This window comes from Oryzias melastigma, linkage group LG18, assembly GCF_002922805.2.
Source record: "Oryzias melastigma strain HK-1 linkage group LG18, ASM292280v2, whole genome shotgun sequence".
In the NCBI taxonomy this organism is placed as follows: domain Eukaryota; kingdom Metazoa; phylum Chordata; class Actinopteri; order Beloniformes; family Adrianichthyidae; genus Oryzias; species Oryzias melastigma.
In genome coordinates, this window is record NC_050529.1 from 11,934,253 (window position 1) to 11,950,259 (window position 16,007).

Genomic DNA, 16,007 nt, shown 5'->3' on the forward strand with positions numbered 1-16,007 from the left:
GAACAAACGTAAAACAGCATTCGTACCAAGAGGTTTGGTCAGAAAATGTGTAGTTATGGTGTTCGAGAAATGAAATCTGACTATTCAAATCTTTACTTTTCAGAGGGCAGTGATAAAAAAAGCATCCACTCAATCACCTTTTGACCTATTTTCAAAGACTTCCCAGTGGTCTTTTAATCAAAATCAACAAACCTTATTGAGTAGTTTCCCCGATAGGCCAATATAAACGTATTTTTGTTTAAAAGACAAGAAAAAAATGTTTTTTTTGGTAGAAATCTGCCACATTGTTACTGGTGTTTGAAAAATTCTAGTATTTTAGGACATGGCCTTCATGTTAAAAGTATCTCTGCAATAAGGTAAAATTAGCCCAGCACCTATTTTTTAATCTGTCAAGTTAAAAATGGTCTAAAATTGTCTACCAAGACTTAAAAAAGTATTATTAAAATATAAATAAAAATTATATACAATAAGAAAACAAGTTTCAATTAAAAAAGTTATTGATAAAATAATAAAACATAATTGCATAGATCAGGCTACAGGGGGAGCCTTTTAAAATTTAAATGTAAACTGGTTTGCTGTTTTAGATCCAGTTTCTAACACAGATTTTATGTGGTATCTTCTCTAACACTGAGGGACAATGTTCTTTTCTTACATAGGTGTTGTGCTCTACTAAATAGACAACAAGAAATTAAGAAAACAGCAACATGGCAGCTTCTTAAGGGTTATTTTTGTCTTAATTGGCCTAAAAAATGGGTCAGAACAGTCAAATTTTGCTCAAAATTATATTTTTTGGATATCACCAAATTAACAACCTAATGAAACAATTTCATTATTTATCTGTCATTAAAAGACATAATACAATATCGAATGAACACATTTATATTATTATTTCCAGAGGTATTTTAATTATGATTTTTAGCCAAAATCTAAAAAAAATCTGTTATTTTCTGGAATTTCGTTTTTGTAGAGCAACAGTAGTTAATTTGAATTTCACCTCTGAGTTGTTGGCAGGACTATGAGGCAACCCCGCCCCCTCCCCCTTCTTGTAGCTCAGAGTTCTCTGTTTACACTCTCACATCCCCAACCTACAAGTGGAGGCGTTACATTGGAGCAGAGCATGGACCGCCCATTGTATTTTATACATCACAAATATGATCTTTTTCAAATTGAATTTTTTCATCTGCTCCTGATTCAGAATGATTTGAATAAAAATGCAATTTTGAGCCAAATTTTCTTTTTCATTATGAGAAAAACAATCATAAAAACACCCAAAACTCTATTTTTATTTTAAATATTAGCATTTTACAGCTTCAAAAGGTAAATTCAAGAGAAAAATTACCAATTTTATTACCATTTTTATTTAACAATTACTACATTTCTTGACCCATCAGTCAAAAAAAGTCAATTTTTTTCCAGAATTTCCTAATAAGACTAAGTGGATGGGACAACCAGAAAAGGAAAAAGGCAAAACCGACAACAGGTGAAATGTAAACGGCAGAAGCGGAGTTGAGCGAAGTTTAATTAAGTCTTGGTTGTGAAGGAAAGCACTAGAACCTGAGGCGTGTTAAAACTAATGATGTGGTGTGAACGCGGCCAGCTTCGGCACAGATGAAAGGATGTCCTGACCCGCCACACTCACAGCCCCTCACTGGGAGACATGCTCAACTCCAGGCTTCATTAATGGTCTTCACCTGCCGCACGACTGACCCGGACCAAACCCGCGTCTCCCTAATAGCAGTTTAGCACCATTCATTTCTGCCGAGATGAGTCAAACGCACAAATGTGGAGCAAAAAAAAAAAATGGAAAAGGTGAGATATTTTCTATGCAAATTGGTGCATACGATGAGTCACCATGACAGATTATCTTGTGCTTGCAGATCCAAACACTTACAAGCATTTCTCTGCTCGGAGACCTTGAGACAGGGAGTGGAACCTTTTTTTCACTCGGGTTCAGTTGACACTTTCAGCGTGGCGCAGAGTCAACCAGTAAAGCCTTAAACAAACAGACTATAGGGTTAAACTTTGCCTGCATTAGCATGAGTGGACAAACATGAGCGACTTTATTTCCTGTCCTCAGGGTGGAGCCACTGCAGAGAGCATGGAGCGGCTTTATGGTTGGCGTAAGGGTTCGGGTCTGTTCAGTCTTAAGAGTCATTTTTAAATGCAGTATGACTATATAGTTATCATAACTTTGAGTTTCTATGAAGTTCTGAGTCACATCAACATCCCAGAGCTGCACCGTCATCTCTGGTTCAAATCCCAGCTCGAGTTTGCATGTTCTCCAGGTAGTTTATGTCCGAAAGTCCAAAAATATACTTCATACATTCATTGGTGTCTCTAAATTGGTGTGAAAATGAGTGTGGCGACCCTTTGCCCAACAGTCACTGGAATAGGCTCCAGTAACCCCTTAACCCTGAAGGGTTGCTGGAGCTTATCCCTGAAAATGTTTATGAACCCCAGAATGAATACGTTTGGTGATTGTGTTACCATGGGAAAGTATGCATATTTATACATTTAATTAATTAATAGAATATTTTGGGGAAAGATGAATAGGTCTAATGTTTAAAGTTCTGCTTGAGTGATTGAGTTTATAAATGTGCAAAACTTTTTCATACAGTTACTTTAAACAGTCTATTCAACCAAAATACACTGTAGTTTTTACATTAAACTCTATATTTAAAAATGTCAATTAAAAATATATATATATTATTTATTAATATGCAATTAATCTCAAGCGAATTATATGTTTTAGACGTTTATCTGTGAATCTTATTTTTAAGTTTTTAGTCTTGCTTTCTATGACTAAAGGCTATAAAACATAAAATACATTTATTTTTGTTTAGAAATTAGAACAAAAAAACACGAAGAAAGCATAAATTGTTAGTTTGGCTATAATGAGTCAAAAACTACATTCTATAGAAACAATAGGACAAGAAAATATCAACATTCAAACAAATTAAAATTCTGTTTACACACTAAACTGAAATTATCATTATTTAATCTCTTTTGAGGGAAAGAATGCACTAATTTTGCACTTTAAAAAATTAAAATGAACAGAATGGCAATTACTACATTACCCAGCGACTCATCGGACTTTAAATGAATTAAATAGTTCTTTTGTAGGAAAGAGGCGCAATAAAGTCCCGTCTTCATATGTCTAAATGATTAAAAGTGACACCAACAAACACAGACTTCTACATCTGTTCTGAGAAGATTGAATTATTTTTAATGATCAGCCTGGATTGTCAAGAAGAGGGTCAGGGTGAGCAAATCTGCAGATGAGCACACCTGAGTGTGGGGATGCTAGTCCGATTAATCTGAAGGAAAACTTTGAAACTTGATCAAGCTGACCTCAGACTTACATTTCTTTTGTTTGTTGTGTAAATATTAGATTATCAAAGATTTGGAGAAGTTATGGTAATTTAAAAAATCTAAATTAAACATGAAATAAAGGAGATTTGCTATTCTAACTGAGCTTTATTTAATCAAAAGCAGTTAAAACATGTTTTTTTTTAAAAAACATATAATCAGATTTGTAATACTGGAGTTATATGGAACAATAACCCCAAATGCAACTTTAATTTTTTAATGAAATGGCAACAAGTCATAATTTTTTTCTCCTTTGGACAATTTTCCTTCAGCAATTCCTCAGACCTTAACACTGTTGTACTGGTTCAGTACAAATAGGATTTTGCCATATAGTTTTATAACAACACAGTAATAATTTTGAAGAACTCCATTCAACTCCGCCCCCTTTCCCTTCACTTACAACGCAGATCTCTCTGTTTACATGCTTTCTCCCTGACTTACAGCCCCAACCTAACATAAGCGGTGCAGGAAAAATGTTTAGCAATATCAGAGCTGTCAGCCGTACAGTTTTGAGCCTGATGCCAAATCGGACGAGGAAAACAAAGACGTACTTGGATCTATTTGTCTGCTAGTGGATGCATCGGACGGGAGGAAAGCAGGGAGCTTGTAGCCCGCCTAATGTACTTTCTACAGCAAATACTTGTCAAACAGAATGTTTTTCAACTTCTCCTGATTCCTAATATTAATAAAAAAACACTCAGAAATCCAATATTAAGCCTATTTTTTATATATGTCCTCCATCATCAGATACAGTAAAAGAACATGTTAAAAACAAAAGTACCATATTGTAGATTAGAGCAATATAAAAAGACCTGCCTAATGTCAACACAGTTTTTAAAATGGGTTGAAAAAATGCTAAAACTCAGGTTGATTTCAGATAAGTTTTATTTACTGATTTTTTTTATTGTTTCGTTTCCCCATTTTGACTAATATAGCATAACAGATCAAACTCATTATAGTTCACATTTTTTCTTGTAACTACATCATCCTTATTACACAATTATACTTAGATTAATGACTCAAATACATTTCAGTGTTTATTTTCTGTTTTTATAATTACATTTAGCTTTAATAATTGGAAAAGGTATAATAGTGTAGTCATTATGCTAAATTTCATTTAAAAATAAAACTAAGCTTTACTTAACTGGGTAGAATTTGTATGTATACTTATATTGGTAAATCACTCTGGATGAATGCAATCTACCTTTTGTTGTGTACTTGTGATGTGCAATAACAATAAAGTTAAAATCTATTCTGTTCTACTCTAGATAGATAGATGGATAGATCTTTCATTGATAGAAAAGCGCATAAAAGTGAAATTCTTTGGTAACTAAAAACAGAAATTTGAAATTAATTTGTGGCTAAATAAAAATACATTTGTCAAAAAACAAACAAAAAAATAATAAACAGGATTTCAGTAGTTAAATGGTCAAAACCAGAAGAAAACATCCACTGTTGCACAAATTAAGTAGTCTAATGGAAGGTTTAATTTTATAATTTTTAGCCATGTTTAAATTCTATTCTATTCTAGATGATATCAGTTAAATAACTAGCATTAGTATAAAAAATCTCAACTGTGATAATTGAATTGTTTTTTCCTAACATTTTATTTTTCCTTTAATAATTGTTCATAAATTAATCATATTTGTTTGTTTTTAATCTATTTCTCCATCCCTTCATGTTTTAAATAGTTTTTTGTCCCAAATTAACCGCATTTTTGCTTCCTCGTTGGCAGATTCCGCCAACCTGAATCGTTTATTAAATCTATGTATTAATAAATTAATTATTTCCAATCCACAATCCCTTACTACATATTTTTACGGGTTTATTACCGGTTATTCACACCCATTTGTTCCAGGCTGACACAGAAACGGCCCTTTGATGAAAAAAAAAAAAAAGTGTGTGTAGTTCAGGGGCGAGCCAAGCCTCTAAACCAATAGGAAGAGCGCTCTGGCGCTGGATGGGCGGGTCTCCGTGTGGCAGCATGTTTGTGTGCGCCGCGCTCGCGGAGAGTAACAGTAAATCAGACAGAGCAGCTCGTTCAGCTCCAGCGGTGAAACTGTAACCCTGTCGCAAGTATTTTTGGCTTCTGATAGGACCGAGTGAGCTCACTGCGGTCTCTTCGCTCGGTTGAGAGTTTTTTCGGCAGGAGACACGCCGGGGCCGCTTTCACCCTCATTTCAGCTCTATCTTAATTTTTATTTTTTTTTAGATATAAATATATATATATCACTGGAAATGTCCGAAAACAAGCCGAATGATGAGCCGAAGTTATCTACGACGGACAGGGTCGTTAAATGTAAGTATTGTTTTTCTCAATTAAGAAAAAACCCTCCGCTACAGGCTTCTGTGTGACCGCCTCGCGGAGGGTTTTTTTTTTTTTAAGCCCGCCGCAGCGGCAGATGTGTAGCCTGAAAACAGTTCGCAGGCGGCGGAGGAAGACGGGTGGCGTTCGCCGCGCGCGCTGACAGCAGCTGTGAAGTAGGAAGTGAGGGCAACTCCAACCCCGCGGACCACAGCCGCAGCTCCGTCCGCCGTTCACGTGAAGCGTCATGGTGCACGGGCATCGAGCATGCACACTGCACAAGCGATGCAGCAAAAAAAAAAGAACTACTTTACCCCCCATTTCTATTGAATGCACCAAACTGTTTTACTTCTGTTTTTATATAATTGCGCAACACTACTCCATGACGTTTATTTTGAAATTAAGGTGATTTCTTTTGTGCTCTTCCTGCCTTCTGTGTTTACAGGTCTGACATTCCACCTTTGCAGTCTACCATAAAAAAGCAATAAAGATTATAATCGAGTCGACCTACCCTTGAATAGGGAGCCTTTAGGTTTTAACACACGCATTTTAATGTCCCCAAATGCAATATACTGTTATTTTTAATATATTTTTATTTTGATGCAACACTAGTTTGCAGGGAATATCCTGCCTGCAGCACTATCCCAACAGAGCTTGGAGATTTGCAGCCTGCAGCAGAGGTTTCTGTCAGGTTGGCTCTTTCATTCAAGCAATTGGATTACCCAATATCGTTAGACTGGATCTTATTTTATAAAGAAATCAAAGCAGACGCTGATCCAGTTCTCAATAGGCCATAACTGGAATAATTGACTCAAAGGTATCAAAGCTGGAGCTCCTGTCTGCTTTGGCTGCATTTATTTGCTGGTGTTGTCTGAAACTGATTGACAAAATAAAAGCTGCAAGGATTTCCTTGAGAAGAACTGGCTACTAATAAAAATATATATATATATATATTTTCTTGACAAATGGGTGGGGATGTTTGATAAATATTTCAGAGGACTATAGCCCTACAGTCTTCACCAACTTTGAAGGCTGATGAAAAATGGATACAGGAAGGTTTTGGCCCCTAAAGAGAAGTAAGAGCATCACTGCTCCTGCACAGGAAGTGCACGTGTTGTGGCTTCAAACGCCACTAATGAGACTGAAAAGCATCGATTAGACATAACGGAGGCCCGTCAGGCGACAGACAGAGGAGCTACATTTTCTTTTTTTTAAGTGGCTTCTCACCGGATGCTGGAATAGAGGGAACCACGTCTCGTATTTCATTCATTGAGTTTGGAGGAGCCCGTGTTTTTCGGTGAAGCGTCCGTATTGTGACAACACAGACGCTGGCTGTGTACAAAGCACCTCTCCCCGTCCTGACTGCAGGGCGACAGGCGTGAGCTCATTTGTTTTGCTTTTTTGCAATGCACCCAGGTGTCGGGCCGGCTTATCAGGAGTGCTTTGCATCCACCTATTCTCCAAACGCATGCTGGTAGATGCTCCTGAAAGAGTAATTTATTTATGAGACTTTGATCGGCTGAGGCGGGAGAACCGAAGACTTCCTCTCATCCCTGTCAAACGTGTGAGCGGTGTCATTCCGCCGCACTTTCTGGCCTCCGAGTTGGAGGTTGACGTTATTATTTTTGGTGGTGGTGGAGAAAGGCAAAAACCTGCGGATCGTCCCATCATCAGCTTTTACTCGTCTTCCAACAGTTCAGTCTGATTAGGCAGCAGCTCAATGGGGATTATCTCCTGATTTGGTCTAATCCCCATTGTTTCATCTGAAGCTGTTGCTGTCATTTTTGCTCAATGATTAGCTAAATGGCTCAAAGCTGGACATTTATTTTATTTTTAGCAAAGAATCTTTTCAGCTACACCGCTTAAAGAACTCTGACCATCTTTTGAACTAATTCAAGTGTTCCGAGTGATCTTTCAATTAAGACCCATGTATTTTTCAGACTATAAGTCGCAGTTTTGGGTGAAATTTATTTAACAAACTATGGGAACAAGAATAAACATTTGATCTTGAAAGTCAACTCATAATAACGGCATAGATAGCAATAATAAACTGAATATATGCACACTTCACTACCGTCACCGTCTTTATCTTCATGAAATATAGGAAGAATCTAGTATATGCTGGATGACCTCCATTAATGCTGCTTTTCTAGTCGTAGTTGCACTACAATAACACGCTAGCGGTCTACACCACGTGTGCGCCGTGAAAACAAACCACTTAGTTGGAGTGAGGCTTAACTGAGTGGAAATTAACTTAACTGAGTTGTTATTTATTCATTAAAAAACAAACAAAAACAAAAAAAACCAGATATAAGTCACACCCCCGGACAAATTATGCAAAAAAAATATGCATAAAAAAATAAAGTATGCCTTTTTTTTTGCCAAATTCAAAACATTTGTTTTCCAAGACATAGTTTCTGCAGGGTGGCTGTAGTTCATAAGAAATTTGCCTCTGAGTTATGGGCAGGACCCTTCCTGTTACTGAGAACTCTCACAACCCCAACCTAACATTAGTGCTGCTACGAAAATGGGAAGCAATATCAGAGCTATCCAGCTGTTTTGAGCCAGTTGGCAACTCTCAAAGAAAACAAAGACGTTCGTGGATCTACAAGTGGATTCAACAGAATGGAGCTAAGCAGGGAGCCTTTGGCACGTTCGGCGTATTTCCTACGTCATAAATATGCTTTGATTTCTCCCCGATTCAAAACGATTTGGATACAAAAATACACCGAAATTTAATTTTGAGACACACTTTCTGTAAATTAGTCCTTCATTATCAGAAAAATGGCACAAGAACATATTAAAAACATAATTTTCATTGGATAAATGTATACCTTCTTACCTTGATCGGTTTATTTATAAGTTTTGATGTATTATTTACTTGAATCAGTAAAATAATTCTGCCTCCTGATCTGGGCTGATAACAATCATAAACAATGTTAGATCTACTCATATTTGTCCTGCTTTTTTGAGCCTTGAGGCAGTTTTGCTTGTGAGTCGGTGCTTCATAAATAAGTTAAATGTAAGAAATGATGATGCAATGTTAGCATCAGACAGACTGAAATGTATCTGGTAATATTTGTGTTTGTTAGCCTATGTCTTCTTTGTACATTCACTTACTCCCTATTTTAAAGCAGAAGTTTTATTTTTCTGATGTACATTTGTGTTTCTGCAACTTTTTTGTGAGACAAAACAGGGAGAAATGTGGGTTGTCATGGTGCCGCCATGACAGGGGCAGCTCTCAAACTCCGACCGGGCTCAGTAATGGTGGTTTTTGTTTTTTCATCACCAGCTGAGAAACGGGGGCCTCTGCGCCCCCGGACAGCGGGGATGGATAACATGTGACATTTGACTTTTGAGAGAGGAGGCCGTGGTGCTCAGATGCGCGTGGGCTGGGCAGGTCGTGGCGGCGACAGAGGCGCAGTGCCAGCCACTGATCCCAGCTGGATGGCCGAGTCATTTATAGCAACGGGACATTAAGGGATGCCGCTCGGTTGTCGTGGGACGTGCGCATGATCACCTGTGTGCAGGTTTTGCCATCGTGTTGTTAAAACATTGAGCATGTAACATTGTGTGTCGCACAGATTGAAATGTAAGGAATGTTCCCTGAGGATATTGCAATAATGTTTAGTCATTAGCATTCCCAATTCTCGTCATTGGGATTATTTGCATAAACATGAACTTGCTTCAGGAAACTAGTTCCATTTGCTCAAGTCAAAGATTAGATCATTGCAATGCTGTTGCTGCTATCAAAGCTACACAAACAAATCAGGGTTTTCATTTTTTTTCCTTTGTAATTTTTTTTTTTCTCCCTTGCAGTCAAGAAGCAGCAATGATAAACACTTGCTTTGAGGTGGGATTCTTTTTGGAGGTATCTTTAACTTTACTTATAGAAAGTCTCTAATTATGGCTTCTAATGTCAGAGAAATTAGGAAATTAGACAATCAGAGCATAGTTTGTGTAAGCATCCTACCTACTTATCATCTGCACATTTGTGTGCAGTCAGTAAGGAGCCGGTGATTAAGGACCAGATTGTTGCATAAGGACACTGTATGACAGCGTCACCCGTACGCTATAAGACCATGCAAGCTACGCTATCCTTATGCTATGTATGCAAGAATGCACTGAACAAAGGTTTTTGAATGTGCTTTTAGCATGATGTTCACACTTGACTGTCGCTACCCAATACTAGCACATGTACTCACAACTGAAAGAGTGCATAGTGATGCGTGGACGCAAGAGTTTTGATCGCAGAAGTCCGAAACGCACAAATGCCTGCGTTTACGTAGACTTTTCATTCAAAGCAGTTGTCAAGTGTGCGTTTCAAAGTTTGGTGTGAACGTAGCATTACACATACTACAAAATACCACACGCATTACAGTTGTACGTTCCATTTTTATGAGGTCCCTTAAGATGGCCGCACTAACCTCTTCTCGCTAACGTAGCTGACCGGCGACTATTGATGACATCATCGAGTGGGAGTGACGTCCAAATTGGAAAACACTATTTTTTCAAAACTCTTTGTTTGGATGGCTAAATTTAGTGGAAGAATTTGCATTCAACCTTTGTGTTCCCTAAATACATAATTTTGGTACGACACCATCTTAACACATGGCAGGACTTTTGTCCAATGCTTCTTTGACAGTCAACATTGAAAAAGCCAAAATGCATATAATTGTTGGCTTAAGCAAAGTCGGGGTTGGCAGGGTCAGCCGTGATTGTGCTCTCTTCAACAAAGTGCAAGTGAAAAACGTGTTGTTTGCTAAAGTTCTGCGTACCGTATTTTTCGGAGTATTTCGTATTATTAATTTTTTTCTTCTGTGTAGTTTGGCCTGGGGTGAGACCTATACTGAGGTGCAACTCATATTATATTATATTATGATTTGTTTTTCTTCTATACTATGCATTTTTTATCTGCTGTGACTTAAAGTCAGAAAAAAACAATAACACGTTTACATAAGTGTTTCTAATCGAATTATTTGAAATGTACAGAGCAATTCAGAATTGTTTGTGGATCTTAATTGGTGCATCTAAAAATCTACCCCCTCTGTTGTTGGCTTGTTTAATCATACGCAGTAGGTCTGTAGAGCTTTACCAGCTTTCCCAGCTTCTGTCCTGCTGTTTGTGGTTAAAGACGTCTGCCAAACCCGTCTAGATGCTCTTAACTTCAAACTTCTTTATTCTAGCTTATTCACGTTCATCTCCCTGATCCATGATGAGTAGAATCGGGTTTGGCTCGGTCGAGTACAGTGTTTGGATGCTTTATTGGTATTTGAAAAAGGATTTGTGATCAATCATTTTCTACCCTAAATGGAAATGTAAGGGTTTTTTGGGGGCATTATCTATAAACTACTTGGCTTGAACTTCGCTGTTCATAGTTCTGTTCTTCTCCTCCCTCAGGCTTGGTGTTTGCGTATTGTTGTGTTGGCCTTTCTCCTATTATCGTGGCGCATTTTTGAGTTTACCATCCTCCAGTGTTCAGTTGTTTTTGAATATTTCCATCATATTTTTTCACAAATTTTTTTTAGTTGATGTTTTATTTAAAAAAAAAATGGTTTGAGAATTCTATACAGCCGGGCTGTTAGCAGAGAACGGTCTCCTCCTCTTCTATCAACCTGAGCGAGTCGATGGAGCGACAGCTCCCTCGTCCTCATCTGTTGCTACAGCAACAAGAGACACCTCGCCTGGTGTCCCTCGCACCCTGTTGCCCTGCATCAGTGGCAGTGGAGCCACCGCTCAATGCAGACGCTCACGTGTGTTCGTTTTTTTTTAATCATATTACAGATCAGTGAATACAGAAAGCTCGTTCTTACAAATTATAAAACAACACGCCTGGAGTTTCTATACATTATCTGTGGTTTAAAGCCACACTGTGTGATTGATGTAGTAAACAGCAGCACCAGACTTCTTCTGTTCCAGCCTTTTTGCGTTGTTTCTGTCGGATTCCTTTCTTACTTTTTGTAAAATTAACATTACTGAATAAAAAATGCATAAACTCTGCATGAAATTCTGTAAATTTATGCTCAGTTGGCTGAATTATTTGGCAGCCAAGTTGGTTTAACTGTCAGTGAAATACTGGAGTTGAATATTTAACAGAAGCAGAAAAATCTCTTTTATTTTTTTGGTAAAATACAGTATTTTGTTTATTTCACACAACAATGTTTACACTTTTCCCACCTCCCTTAAGCTAAGGTCAAATACTAGTAACATTAATAATGGTGACATGTAATATTAATAATAAGAATAGTTATAAATTAAAAAAGGGAGTAGTCGATCTGTTTTCTCGTCCTTCCACTCATACTACGTTCAATGAAAAGTCTATATAAATGCACGCTAATGTGCATGTTGCACAAGTTTTTAAGCCTGTTTTCAGGCTTTATGAAAAAATTAATTGTGCGTCAAAAGTTAAACCAGTTGAACTGACCAATCAGGGACTATGATTTGGTAGTGACCATGGGCTGAATTTGCTATCTAAGTATATTTGGAATAGCCCCAAAAAATTACTTGCTGAACTCTTCAAGATTTCGGCTTGACCAAAACATGTGGGTGAAGTTACAAGGAGCATCTTAAGACTCTCTTTTGATTTATTTTAAAACCATTTTTAATTATTAGCATGCCATTTTTAACCAAAATCTTAAAAGTGGCAGTAGTTAATTAGAAATTCGCCCCTAAGTTGTGGGCGGGACTGTTGGCGTGGAGCAGCTCCATCCCCTTTTCCCCTCCCCGTTGCTGAGAGTTTAGCTTATACGATCTTTTTCCAACATTTTGCATTTTGCCCCTGATTCACAGCGTTTTGAATAATCGAAATACTCAAAAATGCAATTTTCAGCTTCATTTTCTTTATATATGTCCTCAATCATCAGAAAAATGCCACGCTAAGAACACTAAAAACACCATTTTCATCGGAGTGGGTCTTTAAACAACAAGTGGTTGATTTGGAGGAAGTGGCGTTTGAAGTGAAGAGCACCCCTCTGTTGTCATATTTTTCACAGAAAGGCGGCGGCGTTCCCAGCTTCTGTCAGCACACCTTTAGCGCTCATTAGATTAAGGAGGAATTACGCTCTGTTGTGGATTCAGGGGCACAGGAAAGCTCTGGATTTGAACAGATTACGCTCCATGTAGAGGGGATAAAAGGCAGCTCTGCTCAGAGGCTGTAATCTGACTCCATGCATTAGCGTCTACTAATTCATGTGAACAAATTTATTTTGGGGTTTCATAAGGAAAGTGTCGAACAGAACAGCTTATTGAGTCAAATCCTGCGTATATCTCAGGGATTGGGAGGGTTTTGGAAGGTAAACTTTGGGATCCAGAACTCTCCTGCGAGCTATTTTCTTGCATCTCGTGAGCGCTGCACGCACCGCATCTGTCTTTCACTGAGGGCCAAACACAAAAATTCCTCTCCTGATTGCCTGTGCCCACACTGACCATGGCTGAGACATGAATCATGACAATGTCGTATCGTGATCCATAACTGTGGAGGCCACGTCCAAACAAGGGGAACAGAAGCCATTTACATCAGGAGCTGCGTGGCATCAGATAGCCTCTCTGCACTGCAAATTCACAAATCAATCGTTTTCTGAAACACATGTTGGCGCCCAGTGTGTGTGTATATGTGTGTATATGCGGGGGTGACCCAGTGACCTGGGAGATGAGCGGTTGCTAGGTTAGACTGCAGGCCAGCAGGGCGATCAGTTTTACTGCCTGTCAGAGCTGCAGCAGGCTGTTCTGTCGGAGGGGAATCTTCTGCATGCTTCTGCACGTGTGCACGCCACTACTGCCTTAGTTTAAGAAAGAAGGTGTCGTTAAAACTAAAGAAATTTAAAGGCTTTGTGAGCGTTGCTTCACTTTATTCATCTGAAAGAGTTCAGAGCACTCCAAATGGTTTTATTAATAACTCTACAGCCATTTCAGAGGGTTCTAATAGTGTTAATAAAGTAGAAAGAAGTTGTAAAAAAAACTCATTCTCAATATTACCCATCATTAAAGCTCTAAGGACAAAAAGATGGTAAAAGATTGCAAATTTCAGGAAGCTTTAAACTTTAGTTTTTCACTACAATCTAAAGCTTTTTTTATAAGACTTGTGATTTTCTCAATTTCTAATTTTTAAATGTACTTTATTACGTCATTAATCATTCACATGTGATCATAGATTGTTTTATAAAGGTTTCTAAAAGAGGAGCTGCATTTAATTATGGTTCAAAACATAAAATATACTTTTCTCTTTCCCTATTATTATCGATGAAAAATTGATTAATTTTCCTTTAAAACTAGGTCATTGTTGGCTGTTGTTTACAAGGGGAAACCTTAACAAATTCTTAATTCATCAACATGTTACCCCTAAACATGAATAAAAGAATGTCTTTAATATTTCCTGGTAGTTCTGGGCGTTATGAGGACATATTGTGTGGGCGATAGAGAAGTGTCTATCATGCTATTTCTCTTCTATCCTTTTATTATTTTTATTTGTTTATTTTTGTCGCTGAACTTTTGTGAAAAAATTAGGGCCAGGAATCAATAAAAAAATTAACTAATTAATCGCAAATCTGGAAAAAATGAATCGCGATTAATTGCCCTTTTTTTTAGTTAGAGTATCTGCCAGCCACTTATAAACTGCAAATAATTATAATATGAAATTGTACAGTTAGAACGTTTATATTTAACCCTTTGCAACCTAGGATCTAAAACTCAGTTTTTGAATTTTCTCTATTTTCACTTTAAAAGACTATCAAATTGCTTATTTGGTATCGTTTTAATCAGCACAACCTCTCCTATGTGACACCTTTATTTTGTAATTTTTCCATGTTATATTCACACACTAGTCTTAAAATCATGCAAGAACAAAATTCTGTTTGGAAAAATATGATTCATTTTGAAACCCAAAAAAATGTTTGATGTCAGATTGACGTTCATTCTCCGCCTTATTTATTTAAATTAAAGATCGCTTTTGTCCAAAAACTACAAATAAATAATATAATATCTCAATCAGAGGATGTAAAAAAAGTTTACGTTTATTTTAGACAGGGTTTTGATACGCTGATCTCACAGCTGCACGGCAGGACAGTGGAGGTCGTTAATACATATTAACGAATTAATTATGTTTTATTAACTAAACATTCACAGCCCTAGAAAAAATGTGTTTTCCTTCTAAAAAAAAAATAATACTGCTGTGCACTTTAAAAAATATTTCTAATTTGTAACTATTTAGTTACATGTTACTTGAAAAAAGAAAGTCAGAGAAAGGAAAATAATGATATTTTTGTCCATAATTCAGAGAATAACCGAAAATATACTTTATTGTGGTATATTGTGTTATATATCGTTATAAAATAACTATATCATGATATACAATTTTTTCCATGTTTCCCAGCACTATTTCCTGGTATTCATAGCGCCTTTAATGAGCCTCTCAGACAAAAGTCCTCCACCTACAGGCTTTTATCTCAGACATTCATGAAAAGTTTTGGCTGCACCTTTTTCTGGCGACTCCACTATAACAGGAGGGTCCTTGTGGTTAGAACATTCCAGCACCCTGCAGACCTCGTTTCTCGGCTTTGTAGATTAGGGGCAAGCCCACGCAAACAGGGACACACTCCTGTCCTGTGCTGGGAGGCTGTTTGGATTCGAATGTGGACAAAATGAGTAAGGCTTCTTGCGGCTTTGCCTATAAATGGCCGATCTGTTTGCAGGGAGGGCCACCACACTCGGGGAGAGGGGAATAAATCTTCCGTCGGCTCATCAGTTTGATTTATGTGTAACAAGGACATCACAGGGCTGCGCGGTATTTATTGGTGGTTGTTTTTATACCGGCTGACAAAAGTTTGACTCCTTCCGTTTTGTAATCTGTCTTTTTGTTTTCATCACAGACAATTGATTGCTTGTTTCCTGCGTTATAGCCTTAAAAGTTAAATCTTCATGTTCATACATGCAGCATAGGAGCTACTTTTTCTAATGAATGAGCACATCGTTTCTTTGGAAATGTTGTTGGGAGCCACAGTCAGAGGATTCCCGCTCGGCCTCGGCATTCCACTGCAGGTTTGTTTTGTGGGAGTTGAGGTTGGCAGATCAGTGAACCGTGAGCTGCAGGAGCATCATCATCATCATCATCAGCGGCGCAGCAGCTCTGTGCATGCAGACGCGCTTCCTGAATTGGTCGGTTGCCAGTGATGGGCTTTAGCCCCGAAAGTGCACTTTGACATTTTCCGGGGCGTGATTTATAGTTTCTGACTCCCTACTAGACTGTAAGGAGGGAAAAAGCATTATTTGTGCTACTCGTTCTCTGCAATCGCTGCAAAAGAAAGTTCTATTTTTCTGTAAGCATATGCAGAGTTCTAAT

General features: G+C 37.8%; 1 protein-coding gene across 3 annotated transcripts in view; it reads left to right on the top strand.

Annotated features, from left to right (window-relative positions):
• Positions 1-4,923: 4,923 nt before the first annotated feature.
• The window catches only part of LOC112155957 (serine/threonine-protein phosphatase 2B catalytic subunit alpha isoform), a 97,495-nt gene continuing 86,411 nt past the window's right edge, over positions 4,924-16,007 (top strand). Inside the window, exon 1 of one of the 3 annotated variants that reach the window (XM_024288044.2) lies at positions 4,924-5,668. In XM_024288044.2, the coding sequence (XP_024143812.1) occupies positions 5,608-5,668 (61 nt within the window). In that variant the 5' untranslated portion in view covers positions 4,924-5,607. The remainder of the gene's footprint in view (positions 5,669-16,007) is intronic. The other 2 variants (XM_036216565.1, XM_036216566.1) reach the window with 2 other exon arrangements.